The sequence below is a fragment of the Mugil cephalus genome, chromosome 11 (genome assembly GCF_022458985.1).
Source record: "Mugil cephalus isolate CIBA_MC_2020 chromosome 11, CIBA_Mcephalus_1.1, whole genome shotgun sequence".
Classification (NCBI taxonomy): Eukaryota; Metazoa; Chordata; class Actinopteri; order Mugiliformes; family Mugilidae; genus Mugil; species Mugil cephalus.
The window spans coordinates 22657845-22681213 of record NC_061780.1 but is presented as its reverse complement, the minus strand read 5'-3'; the positions used below and the strand labels follow the sequence as shown (position 1 = coordinate 22681213).

General features: G+C 40.8%; 2 protein-coding genes across 2 annotated transcripts; one reads left to right on the top strand and one right to left on the bottom strand.

Annotated features, from left to right (window-relative positions):
* Nucleotides 1-2256: 2256 nt before the first annotated feature.
* Nucleotides 2257-9928, top strand: gprc6a (G protein-coupled receptor, class C, group 6, member A). The gene is made up of 6 exons (XM_047597800.1): nt 2257-2676; nt 4590-4884; nt 4974-5777; nt 6139-6354; nt 7406-7529; nt 7610-9928. The coding sequence occupies exons 1-6, from the start codon at nt 2465-2467 to the stop codon at nt 8704-8706; spliced, it is 2748 nt and encodes a 915-aa protein (XP_047453756.1). The 5' UTR covers nt 2257-2464; the 3' UTR covers nt 8707-9928.
* A 3169-nt stretch (nt 9929-13097) lies between these two features.
* On the bottom strand, nt 13098-23321 carry kpna5 (karyopherin alpha 5 (importin alpha 6)). The gene is made up of 14 exons (XM_047599467.1): nt 23156-23321; nt 21184-21317; nt 20657-20758; nt 20453-20552; nt 20178-20272; nt 19607-19738; nt 19394-19482; nt 19217-19316; nt 18921-19084; nt 18674-18752; nt 18115-18240; nt 17897-18024; nt 16453-16631; nt 13098-15046 (listed from the first exon to the last, which is right to left on the bottom strand). The coding sequence occupies exons 2-14, from the start codon at nt 21310-21312 to the stop codon at nt 14859-14861; spliced, it is 1611 nt and encodes a 536-aa protein (XP_047455423.1). The 5' UTR covers nt 21313-21317; nt 23156-23321; the 3' UTR covers nt 13098-14858.
* Between the last annotated feature and the right edge of the window lie 48 nt (nt 23322-23369).

The following is a 23369-nucleotide window of genomic DNA, read 5'->3' as shown; positions in this document are numbered from 1 at the left end:
GGAGGACTTAAGTTACTGTAACCATCGTGTAGTTCTTTGAGTTCAGGAGTAGAATAACATTGGGAACAAATAAATAATAAACAATAAATGAATTTGTGTGTTTTTGAAAATCTAATGTTTTTGAAATCTAAAACGTTCCATGAGTATGACAGAAGGATTATTTGTCAGGGATCTAATTTTGTTACTATTGGACAAAGCATACTTTAAATTTATGAAATTGCACAATCATTAACAAGATTTGTCCTGTGCCAAAAATAGATTTGGTTTTGACATGGATCAGTGTTCCTTTTGTAGTAACAAAAATGAAACTCTGGAAAATCTGTTTTTTATGTGCCCTGTTAGGTTAAAGGATAAAGGTTTTGGTCTGACATAAAATTGGATGTACCGCCATTTTAATTATGTAAAATTATTTTCTATATGGATCATCTAAGCTCATCTATTTCAGACACTATTAATATCATCTTTTTGTTGGGTAAATATCACAAGTCTTCCTTCCCTGGTTTTATCAAGTTATTTTAATTGTCTCTCAAAAATATAGATAGCAAATATGCCAAGAAAATAAGCCCGGACTTTGTCCATCTTCTGCTATTTTTAATAGTACCTCTTATTTTATTTATTTAAAAAATGGGGACACACACTACAGAAAAACAATCACAACATCCAGCTGAATGTATTTCTCTGTATTTTTCTCTGTTAATTTCAAGTCCTTCTGCACATTGGAAAGCCTTTTTTTATAACCTGTAACAGTTAAATCCTTGTTATCTATGATAATGGACCTGCACCTGAATGCACCTGACTATCATTCCTAAGTTTATACTGTTATATTTTCCGTTTCTCGGACATTTGTTCATATGCTAATTCTGTACATTTATTTATTTATTTATTTGCTTGCACTATTTTCTATTTATTTTACTGCACATTACAGATTTATTTCAATCTTCACTGGACAGATACTTACCTGGCGTTGGTGGCTCTAATCTCAGTTTCACACTGTGTATGCAAATAAACACCAACATCATTTGGGGTGCAGTAGAATATCATGCATCATAATATCCATTTCTGTCTCTAATGGACCTCCGGTGCTGGTCCAGAACAACAAACTCCACCCTGACGTTAGTTAAACCTGCACAAAACTCAGATTATAATACAGTACGATATGCACAGCTGCGTTCACACCATCAAAGTAATGCGGACAAATATGATCCAAACCACCTGCAAATGTGGGCAGAGATCAGATCTGTCAAATGTGTCCTGAGGGTTTTCACACTTGTACTTTATGTGCGCCACTTGCTCCGATTGGATCTGAACACGCTCCAACCGTGACTTTAACAGGGGGGGGATGAAAATGTGGAATCCAAACAAGCCTCAAGCAGTGAAAAAATAATAATAGGCCACAAGAAGGTAGGCAGGTCAAACAGGTATAGAGAAGCATGTAGGGAAAACAGGTCCGCGAAGAGAGACCTCACTTAAGAGAGACGACACTATTTATGCACACACGCACGCACGCACGCACACACACACACACAACACACACACACACACACACAAAGGGGCGGATGAGATGACAAGACACTGCGTGAGCCTCATGAGCGAGGAGAACACAGAATAAATACACAAGGAAGAAGGGAAAGCTTGCAAGAGTGCAAGGGCAGCAGCAACAATGGCAGGGAATTAAAAACTGACTGAAAGACACAACAAATAGAAATTCAAATACATTATTTCAATGAGAGTGATCACAATCCCTTTAAGAATAACATTTGTGAACACCGGTGCACTTGTCTCCCAAAGTAGCAGATTGTTTGTTCAAATCATTACATTTTTGTTTGAGTATTAGCCTTGGATAGGTCAGACAGTCTTACAAAACACTGTTTACACAAGGAAAATCTGTTGTGCTGTAGCATTGTGATGCACATGAAATTAGACCTGAGCAGCCTAATGTTTTGTGGAAATGTCCAGGGAGATGACATGCAGGAGTTTTTGCTAATTTGATTAAAATTGCAGCTTGACAAAAAAGGAGAAGAAATAAATGAATGTCTTTTATTGAAACTTTCAGCTTATCAGGACAAACGTGCTTTACGGATACACAGGAATGTATCTGCATCAGGTAAAACGTTTCCTCTTCAAACTCAGACAGCTTAGTGAGAATCAGGATATTTATCGCGTGCTAGTAGACAACAACACATATGATAAGCTGTTTCCAACAAATGGTGACTCACTCTGCTGATGCTCATGAGGGCATGGGTGGAGCTGCAGGGGACAATATGAGAATAGTCTGATAGTAGTATTAGTAGTAGTAGTAGTCTGAAGGAGGAAGCAAGAGGTATTTTCCTTTTAGCTCCGTGAAGATGCCTGGAAAGGAGAGTATCACTCTGCTGGAGGTGAAGCGCCACAGAGAGACCATGTGAGGAGGAGGCAACAGAGGGAAGTTCAACTCAACAAGAAAGCAAACACAGAAGGAGTCCTCATGGCTTCAGCTCCAGCACTTGCCCTTCTCATATTCTTGCACATCACCCTTTTTATTGTTAGTCCGGATACAGGAAAAGCTGCTGAAGGAGTCGCCAGCGTACAAAGAGCTACAGCTCCAGGGGACTTCATCATTGGAGGAATGTTTCCTATTCATGACGACGTAGAGAGAAGGGGAAACTCACTTAGACCGACGATACTGCCCTGTATCAGGTGAGATCCTTCAACATTACACAAGAAAACAATAAATAAGCCGTTTTCATTACTTGATAGTCTGTAGATTTTCAATATATTTCTAAAAACAGTCATCAAAATGTTTAACGAAGCAATTAAAAGCAGTTTAAAAAAAAAAGTTTAATCAAAATTCTGCTAAAATGAATGGAGTCAAATTCTAAGTATTGAGTATTGATATTAACGTTAAAACATGAACTGTGGCAGAAATTTACAAGAATATAGAAAAACTATAACTATTTATACAGTAAAAAGTGTATGTCAAAATTAAAAAAATATTATAAATATGGTTTGTGGAATAAATGATATTATTATAATAAAATACAAGATCAGAAACAAATGTTAAAGACATTCTCATCCTCCTGGTCTGGAGTCAGATGCAAACAGTTTTGGAAATACAGCGCGTGGTAATTTCTCACTGTCTGCAAAGGAGAGGCTGAATGATAATATTTACTGCTGTGTTCTAAAGTAAAGATCGGAAATGCTACATTTTTCTCTAATGAAAACTTACATATTCCAGTCAAGGTGCTAGTTGACGAAAAATAAATGAGAAAAATAAAATAAAAAAGAAAGGTGCACACATATAAATACGACAAAGCATATTCCTTGCATCTACAGTATGGGTTTGAGAAAATTTATCATTTCTACGTATCTCTGAGGTGTAAAGGAGGAGGTCTATCTATTATGAGCCTCGTATTTAAAACAAATGCCCACTTTGGTCTCATCCTTCCATGAAACTCCTTGTTCCAGTCGCCTTTTGTCTTCTGTCCACATGATGTTGATTTAACTTCAGACTGGCAGACATGTTCTTTCAGGAGAGCAGTGTCCTTGTTGTTTGTTTAATGTTCTCCTGATGATGGATCCATGAACAGTGACATTAAACCAATGTGAGAGAGGCCTTCAGCAGCTTTGTAACCTCTCAGACTATTGTGGGTCTTGCTTTTGGGGTGATCTTTGCTGGTCAACCAGAAAGATGGTTAGAGATGGTTTTATAAACTTTTCCATTCCAATGAGCAACAACAACTTGTTTCCTATGGTCCTCAGAAAGCTCCTTTGTCCGTGTCATTGAATACTTCCACAAACATGTGTTGTGAAGATCAGACTGAGACAAAACCCTTCAACAAAACGGGCCAATGAGTGTCTTTAAATTGACTGGAACCGCTTCAGAATCAGAGTCAGCTATATCTATAGAGGGTATGCAGGGTATACTTCTTAAATTACGTTCTGGAGGGCTAATAATTTTGTGGGAACTGCCGTTTTGGCGTAGTAATAAACTGAATATTTGTGATCACTTCTCGTCATCCTTTTAACACTACAGTATTGTATGACTAACGTTGCTTCTCAGCAAAGCTCTCAGCGTTAGCATCTTTTATTTAGCTACATTCATCATAACTGAAATGACCTAAAACTAACTTAAACTAACCGAAAATGAGGCTAATCCACTTTTCCAAAACCGTACTAGTTCGTACGGCCCAATTGTCCTTAATTTGATCTGATAATCCCCATTTTTCCTGGTCTCGCTGTATTTACTGATACATCTCACCACGTTTTGTTTGACGTCAGTGACGTCAATACACATCCTCTATTTGACTCCGGTGTCTTTGCTAATTGGTACAAAACAAAGCACTTAAATAAGCGTAAAAGCAGAAGAGAGAATGGTCACTGTTTATGTGGCCAGTGGTTTTGGTGTAAAGTGCCTGAGGGGAAGAGTCTGAACAGATTGTGTCTGGGGTGTGAGGGGTCAATGGACCTTCTGAACAGACTGACTCTACTTTGGCTTTGGAATGAACTCACAGATATGTAATAAACACAAAACTCAATATTTGTGTTTCAATATTTTTTTCTCCAGTCTATCGCAAACGCAACAACTATACGTAACTGTGCTGTTTGTGCAGGTTTAATGAAGAAGCCCTGGTGAAGTCACTGGCTATGATCAATACTATAGAGGTTATGAATAAATCACCTCTGATGACCTCCGTTAACATCACTCTGGGCTACCGGATCCTGGACTCCTGCGTTGATGTCAGCACAGCTCTGAGAGCCACGGAGGACTTCTACCTGGAGACTGACTGCTACAAAGACTGCAACACCTCCGCCTGTGACCAGCCAGTCATAGCCGTCGTCGGCGCCTCTTACTCCGAAATATCAATAGCCACCGCCAGACTCCTGACGCTTCAGATGATTCCTCAGGTAAGTTGTGGGAAAAGGGACAATTCTGTTGCTTCGGGATACTCCCAGATGATTGAGCGTGATTGTGAGAGTGTGTTTCTCCTCCACAGATCAGTTATTCTTCCACCGCCGTCATTCTGAGCGACAAGAGCCGTTTCCCGGCCTTCATGAGGACAGTTCCCAATGACGAGCACCAGACGGCTGCCATGGTAACTCTACTTAGCAACCACAAGTGGAACTGGGTTGGAGTAGTCACTACAGACGGGGATTATGGCAGATCAGCTCTGGACCACTTTGTTACCAGGGCCGCTAAAAATGGGATCTGCGTGGCCTTCAAATCAGTCTTGCCTCAGTCTGTATCCAATCAGGATGTAATGTCCGCTATCAGAGAGGCGGCTGAAACCATCACCAACAGTCCCAAGGTACAGGTCATTCTGTCATTTGCCAAACCAGCGCACATGACGTATCTTTTCCGGGAGCTTAAGGAGCAAACGCTGAGAGCGGGACAGAACCTGGAGTCCATGAGAAGAGTATGGGTGGCCAGTGACAGCTGGTCCTCCTCCAGCATTGTATGCAAAAACACGACTCTGGAGGAAATAGGACACGTTGTGGGCTTCAACTTCAAAATGGGAGACATGTCATCGTTCGCTGAGTATCTGAGCAGGCTTGAGACAGCTGAACATAACCACACAACCAATAACTCCTTCCTGCAGGAATTCTACATGCAATTTAACGGCACCAAAGGTCCCGCAGACCCCGAGCTGGCATCTAAAGCTGTGAACACCCTCAGAGAACATATTCAAGCCGACACTATATTGGGTGTTGAGATGGCGGTGAGCGCCATCGCCCATGCTGTGGCATCCATTTGCGTTAGCAGAGATTGTGAAACACCTGGCAAAGTGCAACCGTGGGAGGTATTCATTTGTTTTGTCTTGTGCATTTTAGGGTGAGGCAAGTGGTTTTGTTTTTACTGAGGTCAGATTTTATGACAAAACCTGTACCTAGTCAGCATTTCATAACAATTGTCCTATTGTTTTTGGCTCAAATAGCAGCTACCAGGAAGAGGAAATAGTATGGACTGAGATAATGAGAATGGGGCCAATAGTAGCAAGGGCAAAATAATTCCTATTCAAAATCTACACCAAAGCATAGTCATGTGTCAATACTTATTTATTGTGGACATTTTACTTATTTTAAATGCACCTTTGTACCGACCTGCAGTATGTGTCTGCAAAAGAGAGTTTTGATAATCGAAATGTCACATGCACCCTGCAGGCTCTGGAAAAACTACAGAAGCAGGAATTCAAACTCAGAGAAAAGAGCTACAAGTTTGACAAGAACGGAGACATCAACCAGGGCTACGACGTGGTAATGTGGAGGAGTGATGGAAGGAACATCTGCATCCATGATGTTGTGGCTGAGTATCACCCGCATAACAACACCTTCACCCCCATCCGCCACAGCACCTTGAATCTGTTCCTGGACCTCCGGGTAGGTTCTCAAGCATGGAGTCTACATGCAGAAATAATTTAGAATACAGTGACATGCAATAAATTCAATGTAAGCACAAGAAACTAGGGATGGGCATCGATAAGATTTTATTGATACCGATTCCATTATTGATTCTGCTTATCGATCTGATTCTTTCCTCATCAATTCCTAATGTGAATTTTTTTGTATGTTTAGAAAAAGTAGGTGTTTGTGGTTTCATGTAAACAGGAGGAATTTTATTGTGCTTCTAAACAAGAGATAAGAGCTTTTGTAAGTAAACAAATTGTAAATTGGGCACCGGATCCTCACTAGCACTGCTCTGCTGAGACTTAGCAATAGCTGCACTTGTTGACCAGAGATTGTCCAACACATAGCACTTTTGATATACTGTGCATTGTCGACAAATGCTTCAGCATGTTGGTGGTGTTTTTGCCCTTTCTTGTTGTCACGTGATGTGTGAAAGACGTGCATCAACCATTGACTGTATATACTACGGAAAAACCCATCGTGAAGCCACCCATTGGATTCTGAACCTCGAAAATGAAGCCCAAAGCGGGTGGAGCCCACGGTCGCCATGTTGGATGAGCTTTACCCCACCCGCGTGTGGATATTCCAAATATGGACGTGAGGGGTCGTGTCCAACGTTGAGACCCACCCACCAAACTCTCCACTCTCAGTTAGCTCAGGCTACCGCCGGTCACTCAAAGCCGGACCCTTAATTAGCCCTTAATTATGTAGAACTTTAAGCCTTAATTAAAAATAAATAATGAAAATTGACCCTGTGCAGTTGTCATGAATAGTGAAACCAAACCCTTTTTTTTTTTTATCCCAGGCTGTAAACATGTTTAATAATGCTGTAAAGTTGGGCTTTTCAACATATATGGGGATTTGCTCCCTTTTGGAACCTCAAGTGGCCACTTAATGAACAGCTAACATGAAGGCTAATGAGATCAATGAATTGAGCCAGTTGGAATCGATGCCCATCCTTACAAGAAACATTTATAAAAGAATAAGCAAGAGACAATAATAACCATCTCTGTGCTTTCTCCAGCACATCGTCTCAAAATGTTCCAATAGCTGTGTCCCTGGAGAGTTCAAGAAAACCGTTGAGGGTCAACATACCTGTTGTTATGAGTGCATCAACTGTACTGAGAACTACTACTCTAATGACACAGGTGAGATGCCCCTTCCCCTCAAATTATAAGTCCACGCGGTCTAACTCCTTACCGTGGTTGTTCTCATTCAACCCCCGCAGATATGGACCAGTGTCGGAGCTGTGACACAAACACAGAGTGGTCTCCTGAGGGAAGCTCCAGCTGCATCCCCAAGACCGTGCGCTTCTTCTTCTGGCAGGACGGCTTTGCTGTGGTCCTGGTGACTTTCGCTGCTCTGGGTATCCTCCTGACTCTGCTGGTGTCGGCTTTGTTTCTGCACCAACGCGACACCCCCGTCGTGAAGGCTGCTGGGGGCCCGCTGAGCCAGGTCATACTGTTCTCTCTGGTCGTCAGTTACATCAGCGTCATGCTGTTCGTAGGCCAGCCCAACGATTTACAGTGCAAGGCTCGGCAGGTGCTCTTCGGTGCCAGCTTCACCCTGTGTGTCTCCTGCATCCTGGTCAAGACGCTAAAAATCCTGCTGGCCTTCCAGTTCAACCCAGAGCTGCAGGCGATTCTGCGGAAGCTTAACCACCCTTACATCATTGTTACAGTCTGCATGGCCGGACAGTTTGTCATCTGTGTCTGCTGGCTGGTCTTCAAAAGCCCATTTAAGGACGTCACCAGGCAACCGACCGCTTTGTTGAAGGAGTGTAACGAGGGCTCATATTTAGCCTTCGGAGTCATGCTGGGCTACATAGCTGTCCTTGCCTTTGTGTGCTTCATCTGTGCCTTCAAAGGGCGCAAACTTCCACAGCAGTACAACGAGACGAAGTTCATCACCTTCAGCATGCTCCTCTACCTCATCTCCTGGCTGCTCTTTGTTCCCGTCTACGTCACCACTTCGGGCGTGTACCTGCCAGCCGTGGAGATGGTGGTCATCCTCATCTCCAACTACGGCATCCTCAGTTGTCACTTCTTTCCTAAGTGCTATATCATCCTTTTTAAGAAGGAGCAAAACACCAAGAGCGCTTTCAGGAAGAAATTGTATGAATATTCCAGCAAAAGTGCAATTACAGAGTCAGAGAGTTCGGGATCTCAGCAACAGGTCAATCCTCCGGTCTTCGTGCTCGGAGCTAATTCTCTCAAATCTGTTGTGACGGAAAACTGCATAGAAAACTGCATAGACCTGCCCAGGAGCACGAGTTCGCAACATCTGATCCCGCGACTCCGCCACGAAAGAAGCAACAGCATATAAATGATTAATATTTAAAATGGCTTGACAGAAATAATTTATATTCAGCTGTATATTTTTTTTATTGTATTAAAACAGTGAAACAGTAAAACTGTTAATGGACATGTGATGTAATGGATTTCACTTTGCAGGCAGCCATCAAGACATCGCTGAAATGTTAAGTTCATTTTTCAAGTTTACTGGGAAAATGTTTAAAAACCGTCAAAAGCGCACAAGCCTTTAGGCAAAAATCTTGAACTGTTTCTGTTGTATTGCTTGAAAATAATGTCAAATACTTCCTGTCCGTATGGTATTTAAAGTGTCATAAGGGCTTTATGACAATCTGTTACAGCTACAGCAGCCATGTTAATTTGCTAAATCACAGATGCATGCAACAATTGATTGAATATGGATCACACAGTTTACATGAATTAATGTGTCGATAAGTCTGAAATTTGCTTTCATTATGTTGACGATATAAAAGAGAAACATAAGTAATTTTATTCAAAAAACGCTAAAGAAAGACAAGTGGACTTGTAGAGTTTCTTAAAGATGTTTCATCCAAGTTACTTCTTCAGTTTAAAGGACCTTTTGGAGGAGGTTTAAATGTGAACAATTGCACATGACTACTCCTCTTTCTCCAGTGAATGCTAATTATTAGGTGTGAATGGGAGGTGAATTTTCTTGGGAACAGGTGTTAAGACGGTTTTGCTGACTGATTATATCTGAGTCCACCTCCCCTTCTCAGAGGAGGATTTTCAAGTTTGACACAGATGGCTGTTTAGATTTTACTCCTCTTTCTGTCTCAGTGTGCTACTGGATTTTAATGTGAACAGGAATGCTGTGTTTCTTGAAAATCTTTCTGATACTCCAGACGTATGGGGGACAGAAATGTTCCTGCTGTCGTCTCTCAGCATTCTGGGAAATCGTTACGATAAATTCAAACACGAGCAATAAATTAAATATTTGTCAGTGTATGAACCATGATTTTTTTCATCATTGTATACAAGTCAAAACTTTTTAAACACTTTAAACTATTACTCTTGATGAAAGTCAAGTCGACGCCAACGAGTCTCTGACAAAAACACAGTAGAGAGTAATGTTTTTTGTCAATTACATCTTTATTCTTCTCAAATGCTGAGAACAGACAGCTCATGTGCTACTGTGAGTTGCACATGTGTATAGCCTGTACAAAAACAGGCTTTTAAGGTGGGATAATTAAATAAAAATGCTGTATTTTTCCATGTATTGTGCCCAAAGGTCTAATATCTTTGTTGTGAATTGTTGATTTGCAGCCGCAGGAGAAACAATCGGCGCACTCAGTTTCAGCTAATGAGTGTTAGCACAAACTGACCGGAGCTCCACTAAAATATAGGACGCTCACTTTAAAAGAGGGCAAAAACTCCTGCTATAGCTTCTTTCACATCAGATATTTTTAATTAATTGACGTAAATTATGTAGAAATATAATAATTTATTTATGAAAAGCATCCATGTGGGTGTAAACTACAGTTTAATTTTCCTAGTTTTAATCCTAGATAGAGTTCGTCCTCTCTGTTTTGACGGCTCGGAAGCCAAGTTTGTCTTCTGCGTCTGTTTGTGAAGATTGTCACCACACCTGTGCAAACACAGATGCAGCAGCAGATCAAACAATCTTCACAAACAGACTCTGAAGACAAACTTGGCTTCGGAGTCGTCAAACTCAGAACTAGGGAAATTAAACGGTAATTTATAGTGCAATAATAATAATAATAATATTAATAGTTTCTGTCAATATGACACTGACAATGAGAATAACTGTAACTCATCATCTCATTAATACAAAAAAAGTCTGCAGCTGCATGTTTGAATGAGTGAAACTAACTGAAACTGAGGCCAATCCACTTTTCCAAATCCATTATTTCGTATGAATCATTGTCGAGTCCAGTTGTCTTTAATTCGATCGGATTTCCTGGTCTCGCTGTACTTACTGATACATTTCACCATGTTTTTGCCACTCAGGGAGGCGTGAAGTCAACGCACAATGCATCAGAACATTACATCACATCAGATCAACATTTTTAACATCTGAATATAGTCGCATATTGACCGACAATAGCACTTCTTCAGCACGTCACCGTGTGTCACGCCAACGGGCTGAATCAAAACAAAGCAATGCGAGGTTTACTTAACGAGCTTCACGCAGCAGATACGTGACATTCGATACAATGAGCCTACTGAATGGAAACGATCTGCGGTCAGCCCGTCAGAGTGGGAGGGTGCGTGGCTCGTCATCGAGTTTCATCCTGCGTGAAAATCCCCTAGTGTAAACTTGTCCGTCAGGTCGGGGCAGCAAGAAACGATGAAACTTTTGACAGCTTAAAGTGCCTGATGGGATTACAAAGTGCCCAAATCCCTGTCGTTTGGGTTCACGTCCTTTCTTTTCTTTTATTGTTATTATTATTATTAGAAAAGGAGCTAGAGGGGAGAAGGGCAGATGGAATGACACTGGGTTTCCATTTGCTGCACACAAAGGGGGCCTCCCCAGGACCACTACGTTGACTGAAGGCCCAGCACAAGCCCAGGGGCTCAACAGAAACTAGAAATCCTCTCACAGTTCTGAGGAATGCAGAACTGAAAATCCACACTCTTTCCATCTGTAGCCTAGTTTCTGATGTATCATTACATTTAAACAGAAATATAGAAAATTCCAATACTTTAAAGCGACATTGTATATGGATGATCCGGGGTTCTTAAGGTTGGGTGAATATATTACGGCGGTAATTAAGTTATGGACCCAGTATTTGAAGGCAGTTACAGCCAGAGAACATGTTATGCTTAAATAAACCCTTGATTCTAGAGATTAGTTTACATTTTTCTTTCCACTCAGTAATCTTCTAAGCTATTATAGCCTTTTGTTTGGCTGAGAACTTTGTACGATCTTTTAGATCGCAGATTAGTTTCTACACACACAAACACACACAAAACAACAACAACTTGACAACAGCTCCATCCGGAAGGACTAAGCCTTTTTGAAATGTCATCGCTACGCTTTGTTTAAGAACCCAGCGTTTCAAAAGCAGAATTAAGAAGAATTACCAAAAAAAAAGAACTAAAAAACGGTTCATTGCACCTTTTGATGACTCATAGTAACTTATATCTGTTAATAATAGTGTCATATTCTTGTCACTTTACTTAGCGCTGACAAATAGCACTTATGATATTGCATGGCTGTTTATAACAGTGTGCTGTAGGGAGATGTATTCATTATTATAACTTTATTACATATACTTGTAGCTACAGATATAAAGCAGAAAGCAAAGTAGTTATGATGCATCATAAAATGAACAAGTGACTAGGCAGAAATTGACATATTTATAATGAACTATTCAGATTAAAATTATAATCATTCATAACCAGTTGTCATAATGCATCATGAAGTTGGTTATGACGACTTGTGAATATGTATGGCGTTTGGCTGAGTTCTTAATTGACTGATGTACAGGGGATTAAACCTACTGGATCATCTCTTGTAAAGTTTTTTTTTTATTTTTTTGAGCTGTGTTAGCAATGTATTTCTAATGGTGGTAAAACCAAAAACAAAGTGTGGGTTTATAATGTGGTGTTAGTTATTAATACTGTGGCGTCCTTATGTGTGTGAGGACACCACCAGTAGCTCACTCGCAGCAGAGACCAAGACCTTCGACAAGGCCACGAGATAAATTTAAATGCGACCATATGACCAAGAAAAGGAGAAAGACAGTCTGACCCGAAGATGAAACATAGTCTTCTCTGATGGGGCCTTCTCAGTTTCCTTTTGACTTTCTTTTGTCTTTGTGGCCGCCGGTGAAAAGGCAAAGAATTTGCTTGCAGGCCCCTTTTTTGTGTCTATAATCATTATTATTCCAAACGATGTGAAAGGTTGGACATGCAGGATTGTCTTTTTTGTAGTAGTAACATAGTCTTTCCATTAATGATGAATGTAATGAGGCATCTTATGATGTGATGTGCACCTGCACAAAGTATCATAAATACACAGATCAGGCATAACATTATGACCACCTTCCTAATATTGTGTAGGTCTCCCTTGAATCATCATCAGAGAATGGACAGATACTTGATCAGGTTGGGTTCTAGTAAATCCGGAGGCCAGGTCAACGCGCTGTGATGCTTTTCACGTTTTTGTGTGTGCATCCTAGTGGGGATGACTGCTGCCATGGGTTTAGGGTGGGGGTGTCGGGTCTGGTCTGGTCTAGGTCGGTGCTGCATGTCTACGCAAAAGTTTCCCAGCAGACCACTGAAGCGTCACAAGATGGTTTAAATGTTATTTACTTCTCCTGTCAGTGGTCGTAATGTTGTGGTCTGATCCGGGTATGTTAATATTAACAGCAAAGCATTATGGGTAAAATGCAATTTAACAGTAACTGCGACGATCAGTAATGTTCTGCAACCAACAGATCGATTTATTAATTCTTGTTACATCATATGAGTGTGCATCTCCACACCAAAGAGGCAGCATCTTTGCAGAGAGCCTGAGCCGAGCTTCACTGTCAGGCCTCCAGTGTGTGTCATCATAAACCACAGTCTGTCTGCTACAGTAATTCACGTGTGTATACAGGCTGTGTAGATTTGAACACAATTTTTCTACGGAGAGCCACAGGAACACAGCAAATTAATTCCCAAAAAGGGGAAGAAAGAAAATTACCAAAACCTAATAATAATAATAAAAAAAAAATATATTTATATATATGACACATTCAATACAACTGACAATCATACAAATTTGAAACCTTAGAAAACTATACACGATTGTGCTTGATGTAATTTCTGCATTTCGAAATTTTTCACATAAACGCAGACCCATTTTTTTTTTTTCCTGTTCAGATTCAAATGAGCATATATCCAGAAACCCCCGAGTCAAATTGTTTTGGGGGCAGAGCCATGAGTGAGAACACAACCTTCCATGTCGCGGCTTAAATGGTGAAATTATATTAAACTGAAGTGTTAATATTCAGAGGAGACGAAGCCAAACGCAGAACGGAAACTATCGAGGGTGCATCTACACATTTCTGCGCATCTCTGCCAGACGAAAACAAAATAAATTTGCATATCACACTTTCCCAAAGCCACTTAAATGCTTCCTTTACGCGTCCTTACGTGTATATATAATATACAAAAACCCTTCTACAAATCTTTATCACAACGAGGAAAACGACTGCAGGTGAATAACAATAATAATAATAATAATAAAAAAGTTAATTTGAGATATTTCACTTTGCTAGTTCAGAATGACGAAACTAGAGGATTGAAACGGATCTCGTTCCACACGAGGAATAATATGTAACAGAGACGCTGCGTTTGCCCTGACACTGACGCTTTCTGAAATCAGCTTTAAAGACATTCAAAAATATGCAGCAGAGACGTTAGCATACGGTTAACTCGGGCCAGTTTCCATGGTTACATCCTCCGGGTCGCTCCGAGCCCGAGCCGTGGTCGGAGGAAAAAAGAAAGAGGGCGCTCTTCCGGACTTCTCAGAAGATGCACAAATAAATAAAAGGCGTGGAGTCTTTATCGGGTCGCCCCCTTAAACCTTTAAAACGAAGAGGAGACGAGAGCGAACCCACCCCAGAAAACACCGGACACACATTAGTGTTTTATGTACCTCCACTGCCTGCACTTCTGGCTTCTGACAGGTCAGCCACCGAACATGAACACCACTCTTTTCCATTTTTATTTTTTGTGTGTTCATACAGGCCTTTTTTTTCTCCTTCCTCCCTTCCTTCCTCTCCTTTGTTTCCTTTCTTTCTGAAGACTGTAGAGGTAGTTTCACATTCAAAAAAAAAAAAAAAAAAAGAATCGATGCCACAAGCTGTAACACGGACACCATGAGCATCATGTTAGATGTTGAAAATTAAAAGAGCAGGAAGCCAAAACGAACAAATGGCATCAACGGAGCGTAACGAGGGGCCTCGCAATTTCCATTTCCATATTCACAAATCTCACTCTCTAGAGTTGAGCTGTGAAGGCAAAGTAGAAGTGAAAGGTTCTGGGGAGGGACTGGGCCGGGAGACGTGACCAGGTCCCCAGTAGAGTACGCAGGCAGGCAGGCAGGCAGGCCGGCAGGCGCCCGTCTCTGGCGGAGGGTTACACACCAGGAGGAAGATAAGTGCTGTGGAGGCGAGGGAGGGGGAGGGTGGGTTAGAGCTGGAAACCCTCCATGGGTGCCTCCGGTTGTTGGAAGATGAACTGGCCTTGATCCTGGTCCACGTGCGGAGCCAGGCTGGCGTCCTCCTCCTCCACGCCGAAGTAGTGTTCAATCAGGTCGAAGGCCTTCTGGTAGATCTCCTGGTTCTCGTGGCTCTGCAGAAACTCGATCTTATCCAGACCTGCACACACACACACACACACACACACATAAACACAGATTCTTATTCGTTTGAACTTCACGCTACACAAATATGTTGCACAAGTAAAACAGGAGGTGCGGGTGGAGGAAGGGGTTCTCAGGGCCGGTTCAGAGACATCTGAAGGTGGTCTGAGTCACATTAAAGACACATCTATACTCAATCCTGCTCAATCATTCAGAAAAAAACTCCCTGCTATTATAAATGATCACCAGAAAAAGAAAACAATACATCATGTGTGTTCATTAGTAATGAGAGACCTGTAAAATATTCTGTCCTTCTAGCTGTTAAGTTACTAAATATAAAAAAAGTAAAGAAAGTATTTAACACGACTGATTCTATCACTAAATAACGCGTTAGAATGTGGTTAATTATTGATGCCATCATAAGTTACCATTTCCTCATTCACCTCTGTCTTTATTTACATTTATTACTAAAGACTGAAGCGCATATTGAAGCTTTAACTAACTTCAGGGTGGAAATCAGCAAATAATAATTTACTGTGTGAATAGAAAAGTCTTGACGCACGCACATAACGCAGCTTTGATCGTGGTTGTTAGCAGCAGCAGTAAAAATCCATTACAGGCAGACGGCGTTATAATATTATACTGCGACCCAGATTATGTTTATTTACGCACATAGTGCAGAAAACTTAGATCAGATCTGGTCATTTACAATTAGATATTAATTCATTAATGCAAGATCTGAACAGACCCTCTGAAACAGCTGAATTCACTATTATATATTTATATTTTATATTGGTTTCTGTTACCAGACGAGAACAGAAAAAGTATGAAAGTTACTCAAACACAAGCCATTAACATGACCATCTAATCAGCTGCAATTATCAGGCTTCTGTCATTTGCTGTGTTTGCATTAACTCTAGGAATGTGTAAATCCTGAATATCACAATAAAAAAAATGAAACTTAAACAAAAACAAAATCACTAAAACACTTTTACACTCTCATGAGGTGGTTTTCCAGATGTATTGATATAAAAGTTTATCGCAAAAGTGCAGAGGAAACACTTTTTTCACATTTCCTTTCACCTTTCAATGGAAACATGTACGTGTAAGTGCAATTGAAATTTCAGAGATGACGCTTTTTAAAACTAGTAATGGAAATGCAGCTATATAAATCTGCTGCTACTGCTAATCTGCTGCTACAAATCATGATGCTACGACTGCAACAACGACGTTGGCTTTAACTTATTGCGCTCTGCACAGACCCTGTCAGGAAAGTTCTGGGAGGCTGAGACTGACGCTGATATCGCCTGCTGTCAACAAGCGTATTCTAGCTTTCTATAAAGTTAATGGACAGTGTAGCCTGAGTGTTCTGTCTCGTGGAGTATTTGCTTGTTAGATGTGTGCTGTCCTGCAGAGCTGTACCATAAGCCTCCTCGATGAGAGCGCAGTATGGGTTGATGCCCGTCCCATTTTTCTTGGCCTCCTGTTCTCCCAGCCTGAGGATGTTCTCCAGCCCGTTCAACGACACCTGCACGATCTTAGAGTCCATCACCGTCAGCAGGTCACACATGGGTTTGATGACATTCAGAGAGACCAGATATCTGCAGAAACAAAGAAATAATTTTTAATAGGTTGCTTCCTGTTGCAGTGAAACAGAATGCCACTCTTCTCCTGATGGTGGATTCATGAACATTAACATTAAACTAATCTGATGGGGGTTTTAGTTGTTTTGAAGTTTCCCTTGGTTCCTTTGTGACCTCTCAGACTATTATGGCTCTTACTTTTTGAGTGATCTTTGTTGGTTGGTCTCTCCTGTGGAGGGTAACAATTGTCATAAATCTCCATGTGTTCACTATCTGTCTGACTGTGGGTATAGAGATGGATTTGTAACCTTTTCCAGCTTGATGGCCAAAAACAATTATTTTTCTCAAGTCCTCAAAAAGCTCCATTATCTGTGCCATCACACACTTCAACAAAGATGTTGTGAAGATCAGACCGGGACAAATCACTGATATTTTTACTTAACGACATCTGAACCTCATTAATTCACTGTCCTTAGCGGACGAAAAAGTCCATGTCCAAACACGGCAATAATAAATATAAAAAATTAACTGATTAATATTTTTTTTCCAGATTATTTCTGCATAAACCTCTTAAACCCTTCAGCACTTTACAAAACTACAAAAAAAAAAATCAATCATTTGGAGGAATTTTAACCCTTTAAATGCCAGTTTGATTACTTGAAGTCGCTGTTGTTTTTTTGTCTTAAAAAAAAAAGAAAAACATGAAAAATTGTCTATTTTCCGTAAAACTAATGTGGGTGGCTGGAGAATGTTTTTCAGATCGGTCTTAGATTTGACCCAGTTACCTAAAATATTGATTTGATTGCACCATTAGTTTTTGTGTCGCATCAGATTTAAAATTTATTGCCCTCTTGTCTCATTGACTTCCACTATAACTACATTTTTTAATCTCTCAGCTCTCATAGTCTCAGCTATGGCACAGTATAATCATTTATTCTGAAATGTTAGAGTTTCATTCATAAGAAAAATGGTCAAATTTGTCATTTTTAGTATTCAACAATAAATTCCCCATTATAGGGCCTATGCATCAAATGTTTTTTGTGCTTGTGTTATTGAGGTCAGCAGGCTATTTTGGACAAAAATGTCCCTAAGGTTGCCTGAGGGCTAGAAAGTGCTTAATTCTGTGCCTCAGATATGTAACAATGGCTCATTTTTCCTTAATAAACAAATACCAAAGCATAATTTCATTTGGTCTACAGCAATAAGTGTGTGGGAGGTGGAAAAGCATCAATTTCACCATCACTTCAGCTCGTCACAGCGAACCAGAGGTCCAACATAAATACCTTATTTGTGCTCGAGTTCCCCCGGAGGTGGCGTTAGTGATGGCCCACGCTGCCTCCTTCCTTGTACGGAACTCGGCTTTCTGAAGGATCTCAATAAGCACTGGGAAGATGTTGGCATCGATCACATTCTGGTATTGAGAAGAAATGTTGTCAGTCACACAGTAAAAGCCTCTTATTATCGTGTGTACAAACACTCAGGTGAAGCAGTCATTCATTACCTGAATCTGAGCTCTGTTTCCTGCTGTGATGTTGGACACGCTCCAGCACGCCTCCTTCTTGATGGACTCCTTGGGACTGCTGAGAAGGTGGAGTAAACACGGCAGAGCTGAACAGTTCAAGATTACCTGAAATGACAAAAAGTAGACGAATACATTAAATGTTTCCCAGCAGAAGAATGAAACTGTCGCACAATGATTAATGTCATTCACTTCTCCTGTCAGTGATTTTAATGTTGTGGCTGATCGGTGTATATGTTTGGGAGACGTACTGTAGCTGTTCATATTCAGGTTACAGTGTTTATAGTAACTAAAGCGCACACAGCGCAGCTTTAATTTGAAGATATTCACAGGTAAATTGTGGAAAAAGTGCAGGAAATAACGCATTTTGATACAAACGGGTTCAAATGTGATGAGACACTTGTGGAGTTTGTTCCAAGTGTGCCATTTAGAAACACAACATGAGCTTTCTACGACACTGAAACGCGCCATCCTTGTCCTGCAAAGGTGACTAATCCATTAAATTTAGATTATTCAGAATGAGTTACAAAACCTCTACTACCTGAGTCTGGATGTCATCTCCTGTTACGATGTTGCCCACTGCACGCAAAGCAGGAGACACAACTTTATAGTCACTGTGCCTATAAGAGACAGAAGAAAAAGAAAGAAATGTGTACACAGTGTATATAGATGACATTGCAGAAACACTGGCCCTGATAAGGATTTTATTTCAGATGTATCTTCACAATTCAGCCTAAAGCTAATAAAAACAACTCTTCTCCAATAATGAGGACGCGTCAGTTTCTTACATGAGCAGCTCCACCAGCCTCCGGCAGACGCCCGAGTCTATGACCGTCTGGATCTTTTCATTTGGACCGTCAGACAGGTAGGACAGAGCCCAGCAAGCATCAGCCAACACATCTGGGTCACTGCTGAATAGAAGCCTGGACAGAACGCTGAGACAAGGAGACACCTGGCACGATTACAACAAAGACACGGAGGGTAGTTCAATATCAGAGTTGGATGAACCGCACAGGAATTAACGGTGCAATGCAAAATAAAAGCAAATGAGTATGTAAATTTAGTCAAGGACGAAAGCACTCACTTTGGCAAAATCTGGAGGTGGGTTCTTCCCTCGGCACAGGTTCGACAGGGCCCAGACTGCGTTGCGTGTTGTTGTGAGGCGGTTGGATTTAGCGAGGAGCCTAGTCAGGAGAAAGTAGGGTATAGTACATGTCACGTGTTTAATGGATTCAGACCAAACAGAGAAAAGGACACTTACTGCTGTAGAGACGGCAGGATGTCACAGTTGAGCACGTAGTCTCTGCACTCAGCGTTGTCTCCGGCTATATTCCCCAACGCCCACACTGCCTGTAACGCAACACACAAGTCAACATGCTTCCACTGCGCTGCACACTGACTGTACCAGGCTGCATGTGCAAGAACAACAACCCTGTGTCGTTATTAAGTTTGTTTATGTTGGAGCGGATTTCACCTGTTCCTGAACATCCTCGTATTCAGAGTTCAGCAGCTCAATGAAAATGGGCACGGCCCCCGTTTCGATCACCACCTTGGTGTGCAGGAAGGTACCAGAGGCGATGTTGGTTAATGCCCAAGCTGCTTCAAACTGTGGGAAAAAAAACAAACGCAATCAGTTTTGCTGCTGCTGCTGTATCAGAACCATAAACAGCAGCGTTTGAAGATTTGTTGTGTCCACAGGGAATCACACATGACAACACTGAGGATAAAACACTGGAGCTGCCTCAAAGATGCTAAATCTGCTTCTATATCAAAGTCATTACAATCCTCACCTCACCAGATTAGAAAGGGTCACCTGTTTCTTTAAGACACCCAATCAAAGGAGATCGCTACACACAGCTCTCCTATCTTGTTAATGCAGTCGATACTTGCTTACTGTTGTAACGTAGTTTGCCATCACATGAAGCGCCAATAAACTGAACTCCAGTAGCCAGTGAATAGATTGCGGTTAAAGTTCAGGCCTCCCAGTGACTGAGCTAATCGTAGCTTCATGCACACAGGCCTGTGCTGTGTCCTGAGATGTTCACCTGCAGTGTGCAGTTTTCACTCCTCTTCAGAAACTCCACAAAACGAGACACGACACCGTGAGTGGAAATGACCTCGTCTATGGGTGGGTTGGGCTCTGCAAAAAAAAAAAAAAAATAAAAAGAGGAGAAAATAAGTCATCTCTACTTAGAACGTTTTAAAGATGGATTAACAAATGTGCTAAAAGAGATCAGAGGACAGTTTAGTTCAGTGTGACACTGAGCTCAGTAACTGCTAGTTCACCTAAATTATGCAAATTATGTGTTTCAACACAAACCTTTGGAGAGTAACTTCCTGAATTTCTGTGTGGCAATAAGCTGGTGGTCTGGGTCTTCGGAGAAGATCATCTGAATCATATCCGGCGTTATGACTGCATCCTGTACAATCAACCATAAGGTAACTATCCAGACTTTATCATGTTCATGTCAGATTACTAGCGAATAAATTTAAAGAAGAAAGAACACGTTAAACCAACACTCACACTTGTGACAGGCACTGTGGAGCTGATGTCTGGATCCTGGATGGGACAATCCAGCATCGATTCATCAGTTGAAGGTACGGACACATTTCTCCTCTTGAACAGCTGCGGGTGCAGAAGGTCGAGGTCACGTGACAAGCCTCCAGTTTATATTTTTACCACTTTGCTGCGAGCACTAAAAATACGCTAGCCCTGTTTTGTGTATTAAAGCTACAGCGCCAGGCTATTGTTGAACATTTGTTACATTTCACTTCCTGCGAGTTCACACTTTGCTGATTATGTTAATCAATGACCGGTAACTCGCCCTGCATTTTGCAGCATGTTTGAGCGTATCTATAGTAACACTCCTACACTGGTGCACAGGTAACACTTCAATTACCTCAACCAGCAATAAATGGTTTGCAGGAATTTAAAGGAGGAGGAGAAAGAGGAAAGCAACGTTTGTGCTGCAGACAGAGCAGCCTTGTAACTTTGACTATGGTTCAGAACTATGACATAAAACAATCTTCAATGTGTGTGTGAGTGTTTACCTGCTCCTCTCTTTTCTGTTTGCGGAGCTGGATCCCTTCCTCCTCTCTCCTTCGACGCATCTCTTGAGGATTCAGTGCTTTGTTCTTGTAGCTCTTCATCCTGTAGTTGTCTTTCCCAGGACTTGCCATGATGGCTGAGGAGTCAGGAAGATTGACGTGTATTTATCGAATGTCGACATCGTCATCGTCATCATCATCATCATCATCATCATCAGTGTTAACCACATTTTATTCTTAAGGATAAAACGTCCACAGTTTTGTTAACTTGTTAAAACAGTTACACACATCTGTTACAGCAACGTTCTGTCACTGCTACACAAAAAATTAAGAACATACACAAAACACTGGCCGTGCAAAACTCAAGCGGAAGTAAAGCAATAGATGAGTTGTGAGTGCGAGTCAAAACTCAACTTGTACTTTCAGAAATTTCACCAAACTGACTTGAAACACAAACACATTCATTTCCACTGAATTGAGAATTATATGAGACTTAGACTTGATTTTGATGGAAATCTAAATGACAAATAAAGTCTGTCAAAGTAATATTAGAAAATTATGAAAGGAAATATCAGGACATCTGTCCGAGCTGAATCTTAAGATTCACAAATGGGTCATACTGCAAGACAATTAGCTCAAAGTCCAAGAGACGACTGATCTGAATTTACCAGAAACATTTAGACGCTGTTATCGCTCAACAAAGGGGTCACACCTGATACTAAAAACAACTTACTTTTACAACTCAATGATCAGGTAACAAGAATTATTGAAAAAAAAAAATGAATCCACAAGCATAATATTTAAGTTTCATAAGTCTGAGTTTTCTTATGTTTATACAGAAATGTAGAAATGTCTGAGGATTTCACAAGCTTTTAAGCTTCATTGTATCCATTGCAAAAAAAAAAAAAAAAAAGCTGATATGATTTAAAGAATAAAATGGATTACGTTGCCTGGAATAACACAAGATTTAATTTAGCCACATTTGAAAAAAACAGAGGCCAAAGTCTAATCTGCAGATTCCGAGAGCAAGTCCAGAGGAAAATGATGCAGAGAAACAAATGTACAACTTTGGTTTTGTGCGTGCTTCTTAATCTATATGTGGATTCCCACTTCCCTAAAAGAATTATTAACAGAAGATGCAAAACAATTCAAAACTGTGCAGCATTTATTAATAACTTCTATTGTTGACACTGGGTCATTTACATCAGAGTGTGATGAAAACATTTGGTAGGACAATATTTTATGTAACTAATTTAGTATAAATGTTTGTCACAATGTGACCCTGGCTTGTTTCCGCTTATATGTTTCCTTATTATTATTGTTCTTCTTGTATTCTTCGTATACGTTGCATGACTGTTCTTTGTATACTTTATGCAAATATATATATTTTAAAATAAACAAAACAAACAACCAGTCGTCTACAGGAAAATAATCACACAACATTTCATAGACGAGGACTCACACTAAGCTGCACTTTATTTACATTATTTACATTTTCTCTGTAATTTTTTTGGCAAGTGATTTACTTAAATGTCTGTGTATGATGTGTGTGCCATCTAAGGCGGAAGTCAGAAATTGCAAAACGCAAAATTTCGTTATGTTCTCACAATGACATTAAAGACTTGATTCTTGATTCTAATCGTGTTGTCGTTGCGGTATTAGCTTGCACGGCTAACAAGTGCAAGCAAACTAGACACTTCTCACTCAACATGACTATTCACCAGCACTTTAATTTACTGTGTGTCTGTAGCTCTCATCTCCATCCCGAGGCACAACAAGAAAGAAATGGGCTAACCTTATTTTGAGTGAGTAATTACACCAGCTCAATTAATAAACTAGCCCCACGGCTAGGTGACGAGCTAATGCCGCATCGCACCGGATGTAATGTCCGTGCATGTCGTTGCAATGACAGCAACATTAGTTCACTGTAACGCATTTCCATTGCACCGATTCTCACACAGAAGAGACAACGTACCTGGAAATTTCGAGTATTTAAACTCGACCGACTCCGCAGCTCCGCAACTGTCCCTTAGACCAAAATGGCGTTCCGCTAATTTTCCCAAGATTCCCTCGCATCAACAACGCCTCTGATCGCAGTGCGCATGCCCACTCCGTTCTCCACCCTTGACATTCTTCTTCTCCTTCATATTTCGGGCAGTTTTGACGCCACTGGGCGCATTACTGCCCCT

Coding starts and splice junctions, on each gene's coding strand:
- kpna5 (XM_047599467.1), bottom strand. CDS start 21,312: ATGGCAAGTCCTGGGAAAGACAACTACAGGATGAAGAGCTACAAGAAC. Junction 19,085..19,216: donor CACCTCCAGATTTTGCCAAA/GTGAGTGCTTTC, acceptor TAATCGTGCCAG/GTGTCTCCTTGTCTCAGCGT. Junction 18,241..18,673: donor GAGATGACATCCAGACTCAG/GTAGTAGAGGTT, acceptor TTGTCATTTCAG/GTAATCTTGAACTGTTCAGC.
- gprc6a (XM_047597800.1), top strand. CDS start 2,465: ATGGCTTCAGCTCCAGCACTTGCCCTTCTCATATTCTTGCACATCACC. Junction 2,677..4,589: donor ACGATACTGCCCTGTATCAG/GTGAGATCCTTC, acceptor CTGTTTGTGCAG/GTTTAATGAAGAAGCCCTGG. Junction 5,778..6,138: donor GCAAAGTGCAACCGTGGGAG/GTATTCATTTGT, acceptor TGCACCCTGCAG/GCTCTGGAAAAACTACAGAA.